Here is a 16241-nt window from a genome sequence, read left to right on the forward strand (position 1 = left end):
CTATGGCTTTGTAGTAGAGCTTGAAGTTGGGGAGTGAGATCCCCCCTACTTTATTCTTCTTTTTCAGGATTGCTTTGGCTATTCGGGGTCTTTGGTGTTTCCATATGAATTTTTGAATTATTTGTTCCAATTCATTGAAGAATGTTGCTGGTAATTTGAGAGGGATTGCATCAAATTTGTATATTGCTTTCGGCAGGATGGCCATTTTGACGATATTAATTCTTCCTAGCCATGAGCATGGGATGAGTTTCCATTTATTAGTGTCCCCTTTAATTTCTCTTAAGAGTGACTTGTAGTTTTCAGAGTATAAGTCTTTCACTTCCTTGGTTAGGTTTATTCCTAGGTATTTTATTCTTTTTGATGCAATGGTGAATGGAATTGTTTTCCTGATTTCTCTTTCTATTGATTCGTTGTTAGTGTATAGGAAAGCTACAGATTTCTGTGTGTTGATTTTGTATCCTGCAACTTTGCTGTATTCCGATATCAGTTCTAGTAGTTTTGGAGTGGAGTCTTTAGGGTTTTTTATGTACAGTATCATATCATCTGCAAATAGTGACAGTTTAACTTCTTCTTTACCAATCTGGATTCCTTGTATTTCTTTGTTTTGTCTGATTGCCGTGGCTAGGACCTCCAGTACTATGTTAAATAACAGTGGGGAGAGTGGGCATCCCTGTCTGGTTCCCGATCTCAGTGGAAATGCTTTCAGCTTCTCGCTGTTCAGTATAATGCTGGCTGTGGGTTTATCATATATGGCCTTTATTATGTTGAGGTACTTGCCCTCTATTCCCATTTTGCTGAGAGTTTTTATCATGAATGGATGTTGAATTTTGTCAAATGCTTTTTCAGCATCTATGGAGATGATCATGTGGTTTTTGTCTTTCTTTTTGTTGATGTGGTGGATGATGTTGATGGATTTTCGAATGTTGTACCATCCTTGCATCCCTGGGATGAACCCCACTTGGTCATGGTGTATGATCCTTTTGATATACTGTTGAATTCTGTTTGCTAATATTTTATTGAGTATTTTTGCATCTACGTTCATCAGGGATATTGGTCTGTAATTTTCTTTTTTGGTGGGGTCTTTGCCTGGTTTTGGTATTAGGGTGATGTTGGCTTCATAGAATGAGTTTGGGAGTATTCCCTCTTCTTCTATTTTGTGGAACACTTTAAGGAGAATGGGTATTATGTCTTCTCTGTGTGTCTGATAAAATTCCGAGGTAAATCCGTCCGGCCCCGGGGTTTTGTTCTTGGGTAGTTTTTTGATTACTGTTTCAATTTCTTTGCTTGTAATTGGTTTGTTTAACTTTTGTGTTTCTTCCTTGGTCAGTCTTGGGAGGTTGTATTTTTCTAGGAAGTTGTCCATTTCTTCTAGGTTTTCCAGCTTGTTGGCATATAGGTTTTCATAGTAGTCTTTAATAATTCTTTGTATTTCTGTGGAGTCTGTCGTGATTTTTCCATTCTCATTTCTGATTATGTTGATTTGTGTTGACTCTCTTTTTCTCTTAATAAGTTGGGCTAGAGGCTTATCTATTTTGTTTATTTTCTCAAAGAACCAGCTCTTGGTTTCGTTGATTTTTGCTATTGTTTTATTCTTCTCAATTTTGTTTATTTCTTCTCTGATCTTTATTATGTCCCTCCTTCTGCTGACTTTAGGCCTCATTTGTTCTTCTTTTTCCAGTTTTAATAATTGTGATGTTAGACTATTCATTTGGGATTGTTCTTCCTTCTTCAAGTGTGCCTGGATTGCTATATACTTTCCTCTTAAGACTGCTTTCGCTGCATCCCACAGAAGTTGGGGCTTAGTGTTGTTGTTGTCATTTGTTTCTATATATTCCTTGATCTCTATTTTGATTTGTTCATTGATCCATTGATTATTTAGTAGCATGTTGTTAAGCCTCCATGTGTTTGTGAGCCTTTTTGTTTTCTTTGTAGAATTTATTTCTACTTTCATACCTTTGTGATCTGAAAAATTGGTTGGTAGAATTTCAATATTGTGGAATTTACTGAGGCTCTTTTTGTGAGCTAGTATGTGGTCTATTCTGGAGAATGTTCCATGTGCACTTGAGAAGAATGTATATCCTGTTGCTTTTGGATGTAAAGTTCTATAGATGTCTATTAGGTCCATCTGTTCTAGTGTGTTGTTCAGTGCCTGTGTGTCTTTACTTATTTTCTGCCCGGTGGATCTATCCTTTGGGGTGAGTGGTGTGTTGAAGTCTCCTACAATGAATGCATTGCAGTCTATTTCCCTCTTTAGTTCTGTTAGTATTTGCTTCACATATGCTGGTGCTCCTGTATTGGGTGCATATATATTTAGAATGGTTATATCCTCTTGTTGGACTAAGCCCTTTATCATTATGTAGTGGCCTTCTTTATCTCTTGTTACTTTCTTTGTTTTGAAGTCTATTTTGTCTGATATTAGTACTGCAACCCCTGCTTTCTTCTCACTGTTGTTTGCCTGAAATATGTTTTTCCATCCCTTGACTTTTAGTCTATGCTTATCTTTGGGTTTAAGGTGAGTTTCTTGTAAGCAGCATATAGATGGGTCTTGCTTTTTTATCCATTCTATTACTCTATGTCTTTTGATTGGTGCATTAAGTCCATTTACATTTAGGGTGACTATTGAAAGATATGTACTTATTGCCATTGCAGGCTTTAGATTCGTGGTTACCAAAGGTTCAAGGTTAGCTTCTTTAGTATCTTACTGCCTAACTTAGCTCGCTTATTGAGCTGTTATATACACTGTCTGGAGAGTCTTTTCTTCTCTCCCTTCTTATTCCTCCTCCTCCCTTCTTCATATGTTGTGTGTTTTGTTCTGTGCTCTTTTTAGGGGTGCTCCCATCTAGAGCAGTCCCTGTAGGATGCCCTGTAGAGGTGGTTTGTGGGAAGCAAATTCCCTCAGCTTTTGCTTGTCTGGGAATTGTTTGATCCCACCATCATAGTTAAATGATAGTCGTGCTGGATCCAGTATCCTTGGTTCAAGGCCCTTCTGTTTCATTGCATTAAGTATATCATGCCATTCTCTTCTGGCCTGTAGGGTTTCTGTTGAGAAGTCTGATGTTAGCCTGATTGGTTTTCCTTTATAGGTGACCTTTTTCTCTCTAGCTGCCTTTAAAACTCTTTCCTTGTCCTTGATCCTTGCCATTTTAATTATTATGTGTCTTGGTGTTGTCCTCCTTGGATCCTTTCTGTTGGGGGTTCTGTATAATTCCATGGTCTGTTCGATTATTTCCTCCCCCAGTTTGGGGAAGTTTTCAGCAATTATTTCTTCAAAGACACTTTCTATCCCTTTTCCTCTTTCTTCCTCTTCTGGTATTCCTATAATACGAATGTTTTTCCTTTTGTATTGGTCACATATTTCTCTTAGTGTTGTTTCATTCCTGGAGATCCTTTTATCTCTCTCTATGTCAGCTTCTATACGTTCCTGTTCTCTGGCTTCTATTCCTTCAATGGCCTCTTGCATCTTATCCATTCTGCTTATAAATCCTTCCAGGGATTGTTTCATTTCTGTGATCTCTTTCCTGACATCTGTGATCTCCTTCCGGACTTCATCCCACTGCTCTTGCATTTTTCTCTGCATCTCATCCCACTGCTCTTGCATTTTTCTCTGCATCTCATCCCATTGCTCTTGCATTTTTTTCTGCATCTCTGTCAGCATGTTCATGATTTTTATTTTGAATTCTTTTTCAGGAGGACTAGTTAGGTCTGTCTCCTTCTCAGGTGTTGTCTCTGTGATCTTTGTCTGCCTGTAGTTTTGCCTTTTCATGGTGATAGAGATAGTCTGCAGAGCTGGTACAAGTGACCGCTGGAAGAGCTTCCCTTCTTGTTGGTTTGTAGCCTTTTCCTGGGAGAATAGCGACCTCTAGTGGCTTGTGCTGGGCAGCTGTGCGCAGACAGGGCTTCTGCTTCCTGCCCAGTTGCTTTGGGGTTTATCTCCACTGTTGCTGTGGGCTTGGCCTGGCTGGGGCTGTTCCTCAAAAATGGTGGAGCCCCGTTAGAGGGGGAGCAGCCAGGAGACTATTTATCTCCGTAAGGGGCCTCTGTGCTCCCTGCTGCCCAGGGGGTTAGAGTGCCCAGAGATCCCCAGATTCCCTGCTTCTGGTCTAAGTGACCTGTCCTGCCCCTTTAAGATTTCCAAAAAGCACTCTCCAAACCAAAACAACAACAGCAACAATGAGAGAGGGAACAGAAAGGAAAAAAAAAAGAAAAAACACGCGATTTTTTTTTTTTTCCTCAGGTGCCGGTCCCAGGCACCCGCGCACTGGTCCTGCTGCCCTGTCTCCCTAGCACCAGGGTCCCTGTCCTTTCAAGGCTTCCAAAAAGCACCCACCCACCGGTCTCGCAGGGAAGGAACGCTCAATATTCTTGGTCCTCAGGCACTGGTCCCACGCACCCGCTCACCAGTCCCGCCGCCCTGCCTCCCTAGCACCGGGGTCCCTGTCCCTTCAAGGCTTCCAAAAAGCACTTGGCAAAAAGAGAGAAAAAAAAGGGGAAAAACGCGCGATTTCTTCCGTCCTCAGGTGCTGGTCTCAGGCACCCACCCACCGGTCCCACAGGGAAAAATGCGGGATATTCTTTGTCCTCAGGTGCCGATCCCAGGCACCTGCTCACCAGTCCCGCCGCCCTGCCTCCCTAGCACCGGGGTCCCTGTCCCTTTTAGGCTTCCAAAAAGCACTCGCAGAAAAGAGAAAAAAAAAAGGGGAAAAACGCGCGATTTCCTCTGTCCTCAAGTGCCGGTCTCAGGCACCCGCCCACCGGTCCCGCAGGGAAAAACGGGGGATATTCTTTGTCCTCAGGCGCCGGTCCCAGCCACCCGCTCACCAGTCCCGCCACCGTGACTCCCTAGCACTGGGGTCCCCGTCCCTTCAAGGCTTCCAAAAAGCGCTTGCCAAAAAGAGAAAAAAAAAAAAAAGGGGAAAAACGCGCGACCTCCTCCGTCCTCAGGCACCGGTCTCAGGCACCCGCCCCCAGGTCTCGCAGGGAGAAACGCGGGATATTCTTTGTCCTCCGGCGCCGTTCCCAGGCACCTCCTCACCGGTCCCGCCACCCCGCCTCCCCAGCAATGGGGGCCCGTCCCTCTAAGGCTTCCAAAAAGCGCTCGCCAAAAAAAAAAACTGCTCCGGTTTCTCTCCACCCGCCGGGAGCCGGGGGGAGGGGCGCTCGGGTCCCGCCGGGCTGGGGCTTGTATCTTACCCCCTTCACAAGGCGCTGGGTTCTTGCAGGTGTGGATGTGGTCTGGATGTTGTCCTGTGTCCTGTGGTCTCTATTTTAGGAAGATTTTTCTTTGTTATATTTTCATAGCTCTATGTGTTTTTGGGAGGAGATTTCCACTGCTCTACTCACGCCGCCATCTTGGCTCCCGCCCCCCAATGATGTTTTTTGAATCTGACTCCAAAGGTAAGGGAAACAAAAGCAAAAATAAACAACTGGTATCATATCAAACTAAAAAGCTTTTGCACAGCCAAAGAAACTGTCAGCAAATTGAAAAGACGACTTAATGAATGAGAGAAGATACATGCAAATCATGCACCTGATAAGGGGTTATCATCCAAAATAAAGAACCCATGCAATTCAATAATAAAAAAGAATTTGATTAAAAAATTGGGCAGAGGGCCTGAATTTTTTTTTTCCAAAGAAGACATGCATATGGCCAATAGGTTTCCGTGAAAACATGTCCAACATCATTAATCATCAGGAAAATGCAAATCAAGACCACAATGAGATATCACCTTACTCCTTTCAAAAAAAAAAAAAAAAACAAGAAATAACAAGTATTGGCAACAATGTAGAGAAAAGGGAACCCCATGCACTCTTGGTGGGAATGTAAATTGGTACAGTCACTATGGAAACACATTAAGTATGGAGATTCCTCAAAAAATTAAAAATAGAACTACCAGATACTCCAGCAATTCCACTTCTGGGTATCTATTCAAAGAAAATCAAAACACTAACTAAAAAAGATATATGCACCCCTATTTTATTGCAGCATTATTTATAATAGCTAAGATATGGAAAAAGCTAAGTGCCATCAATGAATGAATGGATAAAGATGTGGTACTTACATACAATGTAATTGTATTGCTCAGCCATAAGAAAGAATGAAATATTGCTCAGCCATAGAAAGAATGAAATCTTGCCATTTACAACAACATGGATGGACCTTGAGGTTATTATGCTAAGTGAAATAAGTCAAATAGAAAAAGATAAATGCTACACAATTTCACTTATATGAGGAATCTAATAAACAAAACAAAACAAAATCCATACTCAGAGATACAGAGAACAGATTGGTGGTTGCCAGAGGGAAGGGGGGTTAAGGATGAGGGGCCTAAATGGGTGAAGGGGATCAAGAAATACAAACTTTAAGTTATAGAATAAACAAGTCATGGGGATGTAATGTACAGTATGGGTAATATAGTCAATAATGTTGTATTAACTTTGTATGGTGACAGGTGGTAACTCTAGATTTATTGTGATCACTTCATAATGTATACAAAAACAGAAGTGCTATATTATACACCAGAAACTACAATATTGTACATCAGTTATACCTAAAATAAAAAATTCCTAGGTCCCATGCATGACTATCTTACAAGCCTTGAACAGACCTGTTCAGTTTCACCATTTTACCAGCTCCACTTGTGCCACTATCTAAATCTAACTTTTTCTTTTATCTTATACTGTCATCTAGATCAACAGTAGGTAATAAATTAAAATATTTTTAAATCATCACATTATCATTAGAAAGGATCACAGCACTTTTCTAAAGGTAGTTCCACTCTAACTCATCTCTCAATAGTTAGTTCCTCACTTGCTGAATGAAAAAAGTACTGCCCAATAGGCTCTCAGGGTTATGATAAAGTTAAACGAAATATGATATATGACAATGTTTCATGAACTATACAGTTCTTATACTACTTGCTCATTCTGATACATCCACCCTGCTTTTCCTTAGCCAACTCTGATCCATGTTTTAAAAACCAGCTCAAATATCATGTTCTCCATAAAGACATCCTTGAATCTCATAAGGACACCATTACTCCATCCTATCTATTGCCAGATTTTTGTTCATACTTCTATATAGCACTTTATATTTTATTCCTTCATTTACTTATGTATTTCTCCTAGTGTGGACTATTTCACACTTGCCTGTCTTCTAGGGCACAGAATAGGATTTCAATTAATTTTTGATAAATTAATAATAATATAAAGGTTCTGTCCCTTTGTTCTTAACATATGTACAGTTTGTGACAATCGCAAATCAGTAAAAATAGTTTCATATATACTCACCTTTTTACATACTGCTTGATTATACAGTTGACTCTTGGACAACATGAGGATTAGGGACACTGACCCCACCACACAGTTGAAAATTTGGGTATTACCCTAAAAACTAATAGCCTACTACTGACCAGAAGCTTTATTGATAACATAAACAGTTGAATAATATATATTTTGTATGTTATGTATATTAAATACTGTATTCTTATAATAAAGTAAGCTGGAGAAAAGAAAATGTTTTTTCAAATTGTTGCAAATCCCCCCAAATTTTCTAATATGTTTATTGAAAACAATCCACATATAAATAGACCCACTCAGTTCAAAGACATGTTCTTCAAGGGTCAACTCTATATACACATATTTAATTATCATATATTTCTTTAACCAGACTGCTCAACACTGAGATCAACCCTTAGTACTGTACTATAAAGAAAACTACATTGGCTCCACCCAGCATTCTAAACCTGGAACTATTATATAAATAGGATCTGATAAAATTCTCTAACTCATGGGCTGCCTTCTACCTGCCCATAGGTCTGTAAGATGCCTAACAAAATGGAGACCAAACACATCCTCTCTGTGGATGAACTGTAGATGAATACTGAAGACACAGAAGGGTTATATAAGATATTAAAGAAAAATTTATCACTGAATGAATCAAAAGTCAAAATTAACTGCACATTTACTTGAGAATAGAAAAATAAATTTTTGAACCTGAATGAAATCTCATCCCTCGGTTCCCTCAGGTAAGGCAGGGGCACAGAGAACATCATCTGAGGGTGCCAAGGACCAAATTCACACTCAGGAGACAATGTAGATGTTTTATCTAGTATCTAGAGGTTCCAGCCAGATAACAAATTTAGGAAAGGGGGCAGGGAGAAAGAAAGAAAAAGAGGAATGCTCAAAATGAGGAAACACCAAAAAATTAAAAAAAAAACTGAAGTTTGTCTTCAAAGAACCCTACACTCTCCTATCTTCCACTTTACTATTAAACAAGTACTGTATCCCTACTATGTGCCAAAGATTCTATTAAGCACGAAAGAAATACAGATAATTAAGAGATTGCTCTGGAGAAACTCATAAATTATTAAGGAGTCAAACACAATCCAGTTTAATAGGTATTTTCTTAATTATCAGGCCCAATCAATTATGTAACAACACACTCTTAATAGTAGCTGTTAAGACATCACACAACGGGGAAAACAGTGTAGCTCAGAGAAGAAAAATAGGGACTCTGTGGCATCTTACTACACTGATGGACAGTGACTGCAATGGGGTATGCAGGGGGACTTGATAGTAAGGGTGAATGTAATAAGCACATTGTTTTTCTTGTGAAACCTTCATAAGAGTGTATATCAATGATACCTTAATAAAAAAAAAAAAGAAATCACACTACAACCCTATTAAATCAACTGGAAGATGCACCCTGAAATTAAACATAAAAATGTGAAAAAAAGAACATCACTTAATTGATATAATGGGGTATAACACAACAGTTAAAGCATGCTCCTATCCCTAGGTCCACTATTTGATGTTGGACAAGTTACAACCTCTGAGTCTCAGTTCCCCTCTCCTTAAAATGAGGAAAGGAAGAGCAGTACCTCAAGGTATTGTGGTCTGAATAAAAATAAATATAAAGCACTCAGATAAAACATTTAGAACTGAGCCTGGCATACAGCAGGCTCAATTAAAATAACAGTAATACTATTACTGTTACTAATACTATCACTATCACTATTATTTTTATTATAGCAAAGGCCACAATAAAAGTAAGTATAGTGCTCTGAGAACCACCTTGGGCTGGTGCAAGGGGTAGTGTGGATGAAGGTGGGGGGGGCAGGTACAGCTCCTAGGCAGAAGGAATTAGTACCTGCATCAAAAAGGCACAGACAAAAAACAAATATGCCCTTGGAGCTTCGACTTTCATGGTATGCAATTCAAAACACTTTACTAAGAAAAAAAGGGAGATACTTTGAAAAATATAAAAGCTATGTTAACATTGAAAATAAAAATCCGAGTTGGAACTCCCAACTTATTTCAAGCTAGAGGACTTCTGGTTGCTTCCTATGTAGGAGTAGAAAAATTTTGCAATGCATTGCCCCAAAAATGTAAGTGTTGATAATAGTTTTAAAGCACTATTACTAAGCCAAGCGCAGTCTTAAACTGTAAGGGAGACACATACAGACAAAAAGGTAACCATTTACCTGGCCCATCAGGTATGAGAACTCTCCCAATCCCTCATTTAGGCTGTGTTTTTCTGAAGCCCTTATAGAAAAATCTGAATGTACTTCAAGGAAAGTCAACATCCCATTTAAGAGGTTCTATGGAAACGTCAGAAGCAATCTCCTCTCCGGTCACAGTCAGTTTGCGGCCATCAGAAAAGATCCCCAGAAAGGAATGGAGTCAAGGAAAGAATGCTAACTCACCAGAGCGGGTCTGCATGAGATACACTGATGACAAACGCCTCTCCTGTCTGTCCAGAAAGAGTCCGCCCACTTTTATCAATAATTGTCCCTGAAATCTGAATTAACAAAGTAAACTAAGTGAGTAACATGGAATCCATTTAAGAATATAAACAAAAAGACAAAATAAATGAGCAGGCTGACTTTCTACATTCTTTTATAAAAGAGAGACTTATGGAACTCAGACTCAAAGACAGCACTTTCTTTAGGAGGGTCAGAAAAGACAAAGTGCAAGGTAACTTGGGGAGGAGCTGGTAATCCATAGAAGTGAAAAAGGAAAAATCAGTGAGGCAAAAGCAATGACTGAAATTCACACATCTAGTCCCACTGGAGAAGGGTTTCCCACAGTTAACTTAGGTTATCCTGGCTGTTAAACATCAGATTCGTCTAACACCCCTTGTTTTGATTCTATTTTACTCTCACCAAGTAATCTGGGGTCTCTCATGTGCATCTGCCTTTTGAAATAATAAACCAATAGTCTGATGTCTTCAGAATTGGGTACTGTACAGTCAGCATGTGGGCCCTAATGAAAGTGAGTCTCAAAGCCTCTGGCTTCAGGGGACCAATTCAGCCACACTTCTTTGGAACAGCCTGCTTTCCACCCACCGCCTCTACTAGGTTCATCTTCTTCACATTTTCAGAGATAAGACTCCTATTGGTGTAGAGCTGGTAGTAGGAGAGAGGTGAGCAGAGGAAGTTAAAACAGGTGTTTTCTAAGAGATACTATCAATAGTTCTACTACACAAGGAAAATAGAAACCTACTCTTAAAATGACAGTATTAATAAAAGACAAAATTGATCACACAAACATTTTAGAACTTACAAAGACAGGCTGGGGAGCATACTTCTCTTCAAAAAGGTTTTGGAGTGCAAATAAGGCTGCCTGTCAAGGGAAAAAAGCAGAACATCTTTATTTCTGAGAAAATATGTCCAAGGTCAGTCTAACTGGCTAATCAGAATATTCCCTCTTCCAACAGCTCTTCACATAAGACCCACATCACATTCTCTAAGGAGAAGAAACATCTCCTGCCTATAATGTGCAGCCCCAGCACCCCTGTCTCAAGTATATTAAAACAAAACAAATGCTGGCCCAGAGTTCACCTACAAATTGGTATTTCTTTCTTCTGAGGAGGAGATGGAGAGCTACTCTTTCTTCCTTCTCTCAAACAAAATTAAAAATAGACAAATAAGAATGCCTCTACCTCCCACATCCTCATATAGGGATGGTAAGTGTACTAACTATCTGTCATTGCAAAAAAGAGTGTGAGCATAGATGCATCGTACAAGGTACAAATCCCATGTTACTCTGGACTTGTCCATGTTCTTTTAAACATTATTTATTAAACATTCCAGGGAACATATCTTCCCTTGCTTTGTATCATTATATTTCTTGATTCTAAGGTGTGCATATTTTTATAATTAGTTTTCCAAAATCAGAATACAACCTATAAATAATGTGTACCTTCATTGTGTTGGTGACATTTTTTTTCCCCATGGGAAGTTATTATATCAACAATATCAGTACTCTTACAATAAAGGTAGAAAAAAGAAAATGTTTTTTCAAATTGTCAGATCTCAAAAAATGTTTCCAATATATTCATTAAAAACAATCCACATATAAGTGGACCCACATAGTTCATACCCATGTTGTTCAAGGGTCAACTTTATACACTTAATGTTTTGCCCCTGGTTGTTGTACCCTATGATGAGCTAAAAGAAAACAGATATCCTGGCCTCTGCTCCTACGTCCTGGCACAGAGCTCCTGACACCCTGTCATTTCCTAAGCAATAACACTAGGAGAATTTTTTCTCTAGTGAGGTGACTCTGGGTGGCTCCTCAATAGGGACTGATCACCAGAAAGTCCAAACCATGATTAGAAGCTTTGAATTTTTAGCCCCCCACCCCACACCACTTCTCTAGAGAAGCGAAAGGGGCTAGAAATGGAGTCAGCACTGATCACACCTACATAAGGAAGCCTCCACAAAAATCCCAACAGCATAGGGATCAGAGACCTTCCAGTTTGGCAAACATATCCACCCTGGGGATACCCCGATCTACGGAAACAGAAGCTCTGGTGCTCAGGACCCTCCCAGGCTTCACCCTATGTGCCTTTCCATCTGGCTGTTCACCTGTATGCTTTATCGTGTCCTTTAAGCTGGTAAACATAGTGTTTCTTTGAATTCTGTGAACTGCTCTAGCAGATGAGTCAAACCCAAGGTAGGGGTCGTGGGAGGCCCTGATTTGTACCCACATTGAAGAGAAGTTGTGTGTAACCTGGGGATCTAAAACTTGTGACTGGTATGTGAAGTGGGGGCCATCTTGTGGGAATGAACCATTAGTTACCCTGTGGGATCTGATGTCATCTCCAGGTAAGATATGGTGTCAGATCGCAGTGAAATTGTAGGACATCCAGCTTGTGTTACAAAGAACTGCTTGTTGGTGGGGAAAACCCCCACACATTTGGTGACCATAAGTATCAGAAGTGAAATGTTCTGTTTGAGAAGCAAAGGAGACGAAACAGGTGGAAAACTGAGATTACCTAATACACACCCTATTTCTAATCTAAACAATACTGTGACACACTTCCAACATATAGCTGCATCTCATTCCTTATTATGCTTGTTATTATTCTTCTTTTGAAGATGTACACCTGAATTGTTCTTTAAATTATAATTTGCTAACTGGAAATTCACAAAACAATTTCTGGGAAGGTACATAAAATAGAACCATTACAAGCAATATGTTACAAAAGAGATACGATAGCCATCCAGCTTCTGGCTGGTGGTCACTTCCCTCATTCTTCATGTATGCAAGTATTTCAGTGAATTTCTTAAAGAGTTTCAAAAATTCTGAATCTGTGGTCTTCTCTGCATACCATTTAAACAACTAAAAGGTTTGATGAAAATAGTACTTGGGGAATAAAAAGGCCATTTTTTCCTCCTTATCTGGGAATGGGGAGTACCCTTATAAATATAATTCTCTCCCCTCAAAATAAAACACCAAAACCTATAAATTCAACTGTGTTGCCGTGCTTAACTCCTTTTGGGGTCCCAGATTTGATTCTAATGTATGGGTAGGGGGAGGCTTCCCACACACACACCAAGTGATTCTCAAACACCAGCAGGGTATCAGAGAACTCAATTCTGATGCTATCTGCCTGAAGACAACACCAGATTTCCAGGTTAAGGGCTCCATCCTACAAAACTGCCCACCACCTCCCACTCAAGATGCTGGTTGCAAGTCCCAGGCACTTACCTGTGCTTCTGACCTACTGGCTACAGATTGGCAATTCCCATGATCTCCCACTTCAGTTTGACTAATTTGTCAGAGCAGCTCACAGAACTCAGGAAAACACTTACGTTTACCAGTTTAATAAAGGATACCATAATGGACACAAGTTAACGGCAAGGTGAAGAGAGACATAGGGCAAGGTCCCAAATAAGGAGCTTCTATCCTCATGGAGCTTGGGGTCCGGCCTAGTGGCACATGGAGGTGTTCTCGTTCCCCAAGCATGGAAGCTCTCCCCAACAGAGAAGCAAGATCCAAGATCACCATTAGCTCTTCTCAGGACGGTTATGAGCAGACTTCACTGCGTAGTGACTGACTAAATTATTGGCCATTGGCTGATTCACCTTCCAGCCCCTGCTCTTGAGAGGGTTCCAAAATCTCTCATTAACATGATAAAATACCCATTTCACCTTGAAGACTGCAGTGTTTTCAGGAACTGTGGATGAAGACCAAATATACCTGGGAAGTAATATATTTGGGTCATTTGAGTATGATGATACATTTGGTCATATGAATATATTTGGTCATTTGAATAAGAGTGGGCCCTTCCCCAGAATTGGGGAAGGGTGGAGATACTGCAAGCCGTGGAATTAGGCCTCCATGAGATAGGAGACTACTTAGAGGCCCTGAGTGACTGTGCGGACAGGATTGTGGATTTTTGTTTCTCAAGATATTGGAAAGGGTTATTTCAGCGTAGCTTGGAGGAGCTGCTCAATGACCTATAGGATGCCCTTAAAAAAGAGAGACAGTTACTGAGAAGACAGGTTGCACTTCTGGAAGACACATTAGCAGTGAGGGAGGAGGCAGCAGAATCCGCTTTGCAGGAGGTCATGTGGAAGGGGGAGGAAAGAGCAGTGCGTTCAGTCCCAGAGATGGTAGAAGAGGTGTCAGGAGAGGATGAGGGGGTGGGCCCAAGGACCAATCTGTTGCCAAGGCCACCACCCAAGGCACCAGCCCCTTCCATATTAAAGGCATGTCCATTTGTAATAAAGAAAATAAAAAATGCAACAACCGTGTGCTCTTCAGGGGGAGGAGATGCCCCCTCCCCAGGTTGTGGAGCACTCTATGCTCTGCCCCGATACCCTGAATGAGCTGGTAGATTTGAGCACCCAAATTCAGAAGCCCTTGGAACCTCTGCCTACATGGCTTTTGTGTCTCTGGGATATGGGGGTGGAAAACATTATGTTGGGTTCTGAAATGGGCAGACGAGCTTCCCTGATGACTCACCCTTCCCTCTGGCAGTAGTTGCAAAGTGCCTGTCACACCCCAGGGAATTATGCGCTTCAGGATTGGCTGACAGCAGCCCTCAGAGAAGATCTGGGGGAGGCTGAAATAAGGGCACAGAAGGAAATACGGTCTATGACTGAAAGGAGAGGGACAAAGGGCCCCATGAAGGTCTCGAAGACCCAGATGTGAGTTTTGATAAAGGCCAGGGCAGTGAAAGAAAAACTTCATGGGCAGTGCAATAGGCTCTTGTTAGAACCATGGCACCAATTACAGCCCAGAGCAGTGGTTCCAGCCGCTGAGGTCCAGGACATGAAAACTGGAGGGAAAAAAAGCCCCATATCTGGCCTGTGTGCCTGAAGGACTTCCTGGAGGACATGCAGAACCCACCTGGACTCTTGCCGGAGGATGCTGGGCATTACAATTTGATTGAAGGGAGAGTCAAGGCACCTGCTTGGGGGACTGGCTGGGGCGTCTCACAGCAGAGGCTCCATGCTGAGTAAATGATCAGTTCCCAGTCAATGTGTGTATAGTATGTCCTGGCTTTGGTGGACACAGGAGCTGGATGCTCCTTGGTTTATTGTGACTCTGAGTAGTGTCCTGGGGCCCCCACTACTATACAGGAGTAGGGCTGTCAGAGTGGAATAAGCATGAACTCCCTTGGGAATAGGGAAGTCTAATGTTGTGTATGATGTTATGCTCACCTCTGATTCTCTTACACATAACTGTGGCACTACTGCAAGAGATTTGGGGTTTTGTAGGCTACTAGAGTGTTTATCCCACACTTGGCACAAATTCTGATGCCCTTGTGCCCCTTAGCATGCAAAGGCATCAGGTGGAGCTGGGATAAATCGTGTGCAGTTACCTCCACCATTGCAAAATGGGCAAACTAAATGTCCGTGTGCCTGGGGACCCCAGCAGCAACTTACTGGTCATTTGCCTTGGCATCCCTAGGGAATGATGAAGCAGAGGACTTGGTCGAGGGCAGAAGACAATGTGGGCTGTAGTCTGCTGGTGAGGCCTGCCTCTGCCTGGCAGGAAGGCATTATGAGCCTGAGGCCCTCAGAGACATGGGCCTGGACATTTTGACACATGTCCAGAGATGACTGGCCCCTGTGGCACCTTGGGGACAAGCCCTGGAAGCTGGCCTCCTGTGTGCTTCTGAAGTAACAACAGAGCAGCCCCCAAAGGTCACGATAGGGTATGCAAATGGCTGGAAAGTAAAAGCACTTTGCAGGGAAGTTGTGTGTTACTATTGTGGCCAGTGCCTGTGTTTCCATTAGCACTACATCTACCCCGTTCCTGCCACTGTCCTATCACAGGACCCTCTCTTGCATGCATCCAACCCAATGGACAAGTGTTGCCTATGCTGGTGTTCAGCTACAGTCCTTATGGTTTGGACTCTCCCTGTGGCTGCAACTGCTGCTTGCTGAGCATGCATGGAGCTCCCTACTGGTTCAGCTACTGTCCTCCTGTGGAATGCATGAGCTATGGACTTAATCTGAATAGGATTTTGGGCCTAGCTGAATCCTCCAGTTTGAGGATTATAGTGCTTATATCGTTATTAGTCTGGTTACAGTGCTCCAGTTTTCTTGCACAGGGGCCATTGTGGAAGATGGAGAATGAGTAGATTGTGAGGCAAGATTTCTGGATGGGTGGGCTGTGGGTAAAATTGCAATATTTCCAGAATCTCTCACCTGGCATTAGTGCATCTCCATATCAATAGGTGATTACAAGAGAGTGGGGAGAGGCAAGCATGCACCAGGACAAGAGAAGTTTTTGGCCTCCCCAGCAGAAACAGGAGAAAAACAGGCGAGCAAGAACAGCGGTCAGAGAGCAAACACAGCCAGGCTTCTTGTAAGCAATAAATGGGTTTCTTCCACTTTATTTTTTCCCCTTGATTGATTCCAGCTTCACAGGTTTATTTTGCCATAGGCTGGGAATACACTTTTCCCACCAGAGTTACAAGCATTAAAGAGCTAAAATAA

The 16241-nt window shown here is 41.6% G+C and overlaps 1 protein-coding gene across 9 annotated transcripts in view; it reads right to left on the reverse strand.

The window, feature by feature from the left end:
• MTR (5-methyltetrahydrofolate-homocysteine methyltransferase) overlaps nucleotides 1-16241 on the reverse strand; it is a 231355-nt gene that overhangs the window by 185325 nt on the left and 29789 nt on the right. For 7 of the 9 annotated variants that reach the window (XR_012133305.1, XM_073241249.1, XM_036999299.2 and 4 more), the window contains exons 7-8: nucleotides 10564-10623; nucleotides 9705-9799 (exon numbers count right to left, since the gene is read on the reverse strand). Coding sequence is in view for 7 of the 9 variants with exons in the window: in XM_073241249.1 (XP_073097350.1) it covers nucleotides 9705-9799; nucleotides 10564-10623 (155 nt within the window). In the remaining 2 variants the exon portion in view is untranslated. Of the gene's footprint in view, nucleotides 1-5190; nucleotides 5226-7992; nucleotides 8112-9704; nucleotides 9800-10563; nucleotides 10624-16241 lie in introns of those variants that run through there. The other 2 variants (XM_036999300.2, XM_073241253.1) reach the window with 2 other exon arrangements.

The sequence above is a fragment of the Manis javanica genome, chromosome 7 (genome assembly GCF_040802235.1).
Source record: "Manis javanica isolate MJ-LG chromosome 7, MJ_LKY, whole genome shotgun sequence".
NCBI classification, from domain to species: Eukaryota; Metazoa; Chordata; class Mammalia; order Pholidota; family Manidae; genus Manis; species Manis javanica.